This window comes from Lipotes vexillifer, unplaced genomic scaffold (assembly GCF_000442215.2).
Source record: "Lipotes vexillifer unplaced genomic scaffold, Lipotes_vexillifer_v1.1 scaffold204, whole genome shotgun sequence".
Classification (NCBI taxonomy): domain Eukaryota; kingdom Metazoa; phylum Chordata; class Mammalia; order Artiodactyla; family Lipotidae; genus Lipotes; species Lipotes vexillifer.
Genome location: NW_006777418.1, coordinates 1,952,317 through 1,959,848, shown reverse-complemented (window position 1 = coordinate 1,959,848; position 7,532 = coordinate 1,952,317). Strand labels below are relative to the sequence as shown.

The 7,532-nt window shown below is 39.2% G+C and overlaps 1 protein-coding gene across 2 annotated transcripts in view; it reads right to left on the bottom strand.

Moving 5' to 3' along the window:
- Positions 1 to 5,922, bottom strand: part of NMRK1 (nicotinamide riboside kinase 1) — a 19,192-nt gene extending 13,270 nt beyond the window's left edge. For both annotated transcript variants that reach the window (XM_007450989.1, XM_007450990.1), the window contains exons 1-3: positions 5,861 to 5,922; positions 1,389 to 1,479; positions 1,045 to 1,093 (exon numbers count right to left, since the gene is read on the bottom strand). In XM_007450989.1, the coding sequence (XP_007451051.1) occupies positions 1,045 to 1,093; positions 1,389 to 1,479; positions 5,861 to 5,889 (169 nt within the window). In that variant the 5' untranslated portion in view covers positions 5,890 to 5,922. The remainder of the gene's footprint in view (positions 1 to 1,044; positions 1,094 to 1,388; positions 1,480 to 5,860) is intronic.
- Between the last annotated feature and the right edge of the window lie 1,610 nt (positions 5,923 to 7,532).

Here is a 7,532-nt window from a genome sequence, read left to right as displayed (position 1 = left end):
CGAACCTGTGTCCCCTGCGTCGGCAGGCGGACTCTCAACCACTGCGCCACCAGGGAAGCCCCCCTTGACTACTTTTGAGGTTGACTTTTTATTGTACATTTATTAATCATATAACCTTTTGCTTCTGTGAATAATTATTCACATCACTGGACATTTTTCAACTGGGATATTAGTGTTTTTCTTATCAGTTTGTAAGAACTTATTTAGATTAGGAATAATTCTTCGTCAATTGTTGAAAACCGTTTTTCCTTGTTTAACTCTTACTTTGTAATAATCTTCCTTAATAACCTTTAGAAAAGGGGGAGAGAAGAAAAAAATATCCTGGCTGCAGCTCAAGACACAAGAATAGATAGCCAGTCAAGGATTTTGCCTCTTTTAAAACTATCATGTTTCTGTAAGAACTGATTACACAACATTTTTCCTCCAAGGTTATCAAAGTTAAAAATAAAGGACAAATTTTATGGCTCTTTAAGAGAGCTCTCTCTATTGCTAGTTTGCATAAGCACTCAATGATCATCTTATTAATTATGAATGTTGATAAGACTATTAAATATAGTTTACTAGTATGACATTCCTTTACAGGTCTATACAGATGTTTTTCTGATGGAATTTACTCTGCTGGCTTCAAAGCAGTGTTAGACTGGGCAAGAGGGTAAAGTGAATCCATCTAAAAAATATTCACTATTCTTTTTGAGCAGTGAAAAGACTCAGTACCTTGGTCACTGAGAAAGTAAGCTCAGAAGATAGATAGCCCTAAAGTTCGCTACTAGCAAGAGGCGTAGACTAACAGAGACCCACCTTACCCCACCTTCAAAAGAAAAATTTATTTTCCAATGTTTTCAGTTTTAACTATAAAAGTGGGGAAAAGGTTTCATTTATTTAAATAGCTGAACATAAATCAGAAACCCTTACAAAAGCATGCTTAAAGTACAGCAACATAATTTAAACTTATTTTGAGACTCTCTTCAGAGATAGCAAAGTTATTTGGGTTTGAAAAAGGAAACAAACATTATTGCATAATGTTTTGTAAGCTCATCTACTTACCATCATACTGAAGAAATCCATTTTCATCTGTCTCTATCTCAGACTCTGGCTGGAAAAATAATAAAGTACCCATAAAAATTGTGCAGTGCAGAAATAATACAATCATAGAATGAAGAGTTGATAAACCTTTATTTTAACAAATGCTTTGGATGGTGAGGATAAATAAGATCAAAGATTAGCTCCCATAAGTGTGCCATCTAGTGGAAAACTAACACTACTGCATTGAGCCTCCCTTCACTACAAAAGCACAATCACTCAGCAAATGCTTTTGGATGTAATTCAATTAACTTTGCTACTATGACTTCTTTTGGTTAAATAAATTATCTGAGAAGTTTTATAGATACCTTAAAGAAATTATCCTGAGATATGATACTGCAGTTTGGAAGGCGTTTCTGCAAATTCTTAGCCAGTGTTGTCTTCCCACCATTTGTCACACTGAACAACAACAAAAGAAAACAAAGAAAGAAAATACCAAGAAGGAAGATGCATTAAAAGAACATAAAACATTTTAAATTGATCTTAGAAAAAGGATATTTAAAACAATATGTAATATCTAAGAAAAAGTTATTTCTCTCATAGATACGACTTTGTTGGCAAAAATCACAGGCTCAAGCAGGTCTGATGCAACAAATGGTAAGAAATAAGCTGGAAAGGATGGAGCAGAAAGGTAACTAATATTGGGCAAGTGAACTGCGTAATACTAAGACTTAAGTTACAGCTATTGCATTGGAAGCCAAAGAATTTTTTGTCTATGCTGAAACATTCACAAGGTTCACATGCCACACAGAGAATATGAGTAGCACACTTTAGTGCAAGTATATAAAACTGCACGTGGTCACTGTGATTTTGTTTCAATGCACAGTGAAGAAAAATGGAGGAGTGGCTTATATTACAAGCCCACCTATCATGACTTTTCATCTCCTTTGGAATGCCTCCTTTTCCCCAATCTTTCTCCACTTTGGCGCTGGTTGGGAGGTCCATTGTAGCTTATATCCTGTCAGTTACTTGTCCCCTCTGGCTGGACTGTGACATCAAGGAGAATGGCGACCCTGACCAACTCCTCTGTGTATGCATCTAGTTTTCCAGTACCCAGAACCATGCATAATTCGGGGGGAAGCTCTTCTCCACTCAGTCACTCAAAGAGTTTTTTTTTAAAACCTGGGGCTTATGTACTTCCAAAGAGTCTATGGACAGATTCAGGATCTTTGTGAACTTGAAAGATATTATATCTTTATTTTCAATAAATTCTAACAGAATTTTGGCATTTCCTTTAATTAAAATATAAGTCACAAGCAACAGTATTATTAATAGTACTTGTGGCTTTTTCACCAACAGAAATCACAGACAGGTATTTTCATATCATGTCGCACTTGGGGCAGACATCTTGAAGTATCATTGACACTCTATTACTTGAAATTTACAGCAGCTTTTAGACTCACCACAGGACACCGTTATTTCGTGAGTTAACAAAGAAGCATGTGTATCACAATGCTACAAATTTTCTTTCAAAAATATTTTTATAACTATATTATTATCATAACTGGTTTCCTTTGTATTTCTGTATTTTATTTTGTGCATTTAAAACCACTACTCAGAGAAAGCAAGACTTCATTCATCATACCACCAAATGTCGACAGCACAAAAAACTTCTGACTGCACATGAATTGTGTTTATTCCGAGGTAAGATGAATTGCAGTATGTTTATAATCTAGAAAGGGGAAATGAACTAATACTTATTCATCAAAATTGTTTATTGGATATAATTCAATTATTAGCCAAATATCTTACACCTACAAAGTATTAATAGAAGAAACTTGACTCACACTTTTTTGTTTTCTTTTTTCTGTTTAACCTTAGATCACACAATTGGGTAGGATATGGGCAATCTCCTTAAAAATGGAAAAGTGGGTGGGTATTACCCTATGCATTGAGAAAATACTGTTATGAGAATATTTTTCCCCCTTTACCGAAAATGTCTGTAATCCATGTTGAATGCCCATAGTTCGATTACTGAATTTTGGTTTAAAATACATAGTAAACAGGGATAACTTTATTACAGTATGAGCAACCTGGCTAGAAAATGTTATCATTTTCTAGACTTACCTCTTTAGTTAAGATCATGCAACTGAACCAACAGTAATTAGATCCCTTCTCACTGACTTAGCTAGAGCCAATGAGAAATAAGCACCCCATTTTTGTAGACTTGGTAGAGATGGACCAGCTAGAAGGCAGTCCAGGTCAGAAAGATGAGGGAGGGGGAAAAGTATGTAACAAGTCTGAGCCTAGGACCTGTAATTAGACTGTCACCATCCAGGTCAGGTGACACCTTAAGACTCAGCCCTTCTCCTTCAGCATGCTCATACCCACCATGTACCAGCAGGCTCACAGCTTCATGCATGTGCTCTCTAACCCTGGGGCCAGAGTGTCCAGACAGGAGCATGTCCTATCCTAGGGTCTAGGGAAGGAAATGGGGGACTCCTTGGAACCACTTGCTCCTTTGTTCATAACACCCAAATAAATGCACAACTCCTAGTCCATTTGTTTTTTATGTGACAGGTGAAAAGAGAGGTCACTGTATTTGGAACATGGCATTTGGGAAGGGAGAAGTTAAAAAGGCTGTCTGTAATTACTCCAACAAGTGGAGAATCCATTCTGCAATCCATTCGCCCATGACAGATAATAATTTTCCCATTGTCCAGTTGAGGAAACTAAGGGTTGAAAAGCTGTATTCTCATAAAACTCGCTCAAGGTAACAACTAGCAAGTAATGGAGATGAGATACAACGTCCAACTCTAACACCCATGGAGTTTACAGTTTTTAACATTAAGGAAGGAACTTTGCGAGAATCTGATGAAAGTTATAAAATCTTTCCCCAGAAAAATGAACATCTTCACACATGCATTAAGTTTTCAGGAGGTTCATGGATGCCACTTGAATCCTCTAGAACCTTTACTATTCCTTGCAGTCTCAACTGAATATTTAGTTCAAAGGGCAGCAAGTGGTAAGTACATGAGAGAGATACAGCACAGTGAGTTTGGAGGAAGGAAGGCAGGAACCACAGCTGAGTCTGGCAGGGGCTTTGCAGAAGCAGCAGCACTAAAATGAAATCCTGGCACTTGCTGAGGAAGAGACAGTGAAGAGAGGCTTTCTTAGGAAGTTATGCATAGAACCAAAAGCACGTGGCACGAAAGCATGACACAGGTTTCTAGACAGAGGGCATGATACTGGAATATTGAGATGAGGGGAATTCATTCACACACGTGCAGAATAGAAGTCGGATTGGATTCTGTAGTGGACCTGGTAGTGGCCTCCCCAGGTTCCACCCCTGTTTCCAAGGACTTGTTGGGACTGACCCCGCTCTCAACTCCAGAGCAAGGGCCCCAATGGCCTAAACCAATCAAGGCAATCCCCTCGCTTTTGCCACAGTAACCGTGGCTATGTGACCCAGGTGGTCCTGTCAAAGACCCTTGACCTAGAGGAAGCAAAGCACTTTTTTCCCCCAGTGACAGGCTAAGGAGAAGCATGAGGTCCCAGGAGCTGTTAGTAGTCCCTTGAGACCAAAAAATGCAGCCAACTTTAGGATGAATCCAAAAGGAGGAAGACACAGAGAAGAGGCAGAGAGAAACAGAGTCTTTGGTGATACCACTAAGCTCCTGTATCAAATCTTTCCTGTACCTGCCTATCTGCCCACCCCTGAAGCTAATACATTTTATTCTTTTTGGATGGTCCTCATATATCAGGAAATTTAGACTGCATTTTAAATAACTGGGAACCACTGAATATTGTTCATCAGGTGAGAGAAAATGTAAAAATTCTGTATGAAGATGAAACTGGCAGAGGTATGCAGGGAAGATTAAGAGGAGGAGACTGGAATTAGGCACTGAGGGCTGGAATTAGGATGGTGGCAGTGAGTGTGGAAAGGAAAGGAGGGATGAGAAGCAACGCAGGGGAAAACTGAACTTGGTTCTGATTAGATGGGAGAAAGTCAAGGCAGAGTTCTGGCATTTAATTCATTCAATGTTACTTCTAATTGATTAATTAGAAGTAATTAATCTAATTAATTAATTAATTAGATTAATTAATTGTAGTTATGTAATGCAATAACACATTGATCTCCCGCAAATTATAAACTTTTAATTTCAATAGTCTTAAATATTTTATTAACTAGACTACACATAATGTGAAAGGACTTAGAAGAAAGACGAACATAATACACTAGCAAAACAAAAAACCAAATAATGTCCTTTTAAGTTACTGTTGTCTTATTTGATTGCCCACTTCTTGGTACCATGGGTAGGGTGACCATAAAATTTAGGACTCTTCTGAGACAGAGAGGGGTGAATGATTAATAATCATGCCAGGGAAATAAGGACTACCTCAAGATGAAAAGTATGGGGAAAAGGGGTAGAGGTGAGGTGATTCCTTATTCCACATGTACAAGCTGGGCATAACTGGCAAGAAATGATAGATTTTCTCCTATGTCACACTGGAGGAGCAGCCATATGGAGAACGATACATCACCCTGAACCAACGTAGCATCAGATCAGGCCTTGCCTCTGGTGTCAGCTTTAGAAAACAAACAGTAAAGCAGGTAAACTTTGTGTACCGACTCCCGTTTCTGTTTACAGGAAACTCCCATCTCCCGTTGGCATTTACATAGCCAATGCTCCACTGGTTTAAATTCAAGTGTACTGTTCTCTTTTCTGGGACTCAGGAATCCTTCTCACTGCTTCTCCTTCCCCCACCACATCCACATGGAAACACCCTTTGGACATCATGAGTATCTCAATCAGCTGTTCGTAGCAAAATTACTCACCCACTGATTCCAATGACAAATGTTTTCATAATTAGCTTTGAAAATCACGTCTTCCTAAAATTAAAAAAAAAAAAATCGAAAGCACATCACTTAGGTGTCTAAAGAGATAAGAGTCCTAACTTACAAGGGCCAGCTGAGGGGGAAAGATGTCAGTGATCTTTGGGTTACCCCCCTGGGATTACCCACATTCTGTGGAAAAGTTTCACACTATACTGGCTTCTCTCTGCCACAGTCTCCTGCTATGTGCCAACAGCTGGAAGTGCTCAGGGCCTGTAAGCAAGTCAAGTGAACTAAAGGGGCCCCCACGGCCAAGCATACATCCCTGAGGGTCTGTTTTCTAGGGCATGGAAGAGTTGCTGAGCCACGAGGCACACTACAGAGTTTCATGATCCCCTCAGGCAGGTGGCCTGTCACCTGCATTACTCAGTCACCCAGGGATGACCCATTACCCCCAAGGCAGAGAAGTGGCAGAGATGGCCTCTCTCTCCTTCTGAAATGAGGAGACAGTCACTGCTGGCCAGAGGCAAGAGGAAGTGAATTCCCTTTAAGTATGCTATTTCCTCACCCTAGAGCCAGGGTAGACAAACTTTAAAAATGAGCCAGTTAGGAAATCTTTGAGGCTTTACGGGCCAAGAGACAAAATCAAGATTATTATGTACGTACTTATATAATAAGAGAGAAAACATTTCCACAAACTTTCTGATGGAGGTCAAAACATAATAATAATTGAGTACAATTTTTTTTTCCATAATTCATGTCTACAAATGAGAATAGAATTCCTTGTCTATTGGGATAACATTTCCCTTATTGGATATCAGAGTGAGTGTCTCCTATTACAAAAGGGACTGCAGGTGTTCAGGCAGAAGGCCAGGTTTTATTTTTTTTACTTTTTACTGACAAAAATTTCTTCTAATATTTATTTATTTAGTATTTGGTTGCACCAGGTCTTAGTTTTGGAATGCGGGCTCCATAGTTGCGGCACGCACGTGAAATCTAGTTCCCTGACCAGGGAATGAACTCAGGCCCACTACATTGGCGGTGCAGTCTTTTTTTTTTTTTTCTAACATCTTTATTGGAATATAATTGCTTTACGATGGTGTGTTAGTTTCTGCTTTATAATAAAGTGAATCAGCTTTACATATACATATATCCCCATATCTCCTCGCTCTTCCATCTCCCTCCCACCCTCCCTATCCCACCCCTCTAGGTGGTCACAAAGCACCAAGCTGATCTCCCTGTGCTATGCAGCTGCTTCCCACTAGCTATCTATTTTACATTTGGTAGTGTATATATGTCCATGACACTCTCTCACTTCATCCCAGCTTACCCTTCCCCCCCTCCGTGTCCTGAAGTCCATTCTCTATGTCTGCGTCTTTATTCCTGTCCTGCCCACAGCTTCTTCAGAACCATATTTTTTAAAGATTCCATTTATATGTGTTAGCATATGGTATTTGTTTTTCTCTTTCTGACTTACTTCACTCTGTATGACAGAATCTAGGTCCATCCACTTCACTACAAATAACTTAATTTCGTTTCTTTTTATGGCTGAGTAATAGTCCATTGTATATATGTGTCACATCTTCTTTATCCATTCATCTGTCGATGGACACTTAGGTTGCTTCCATGTCCTGGCTATTGTAAATAGAGCTGCAATGAACATTGTGGTACATGA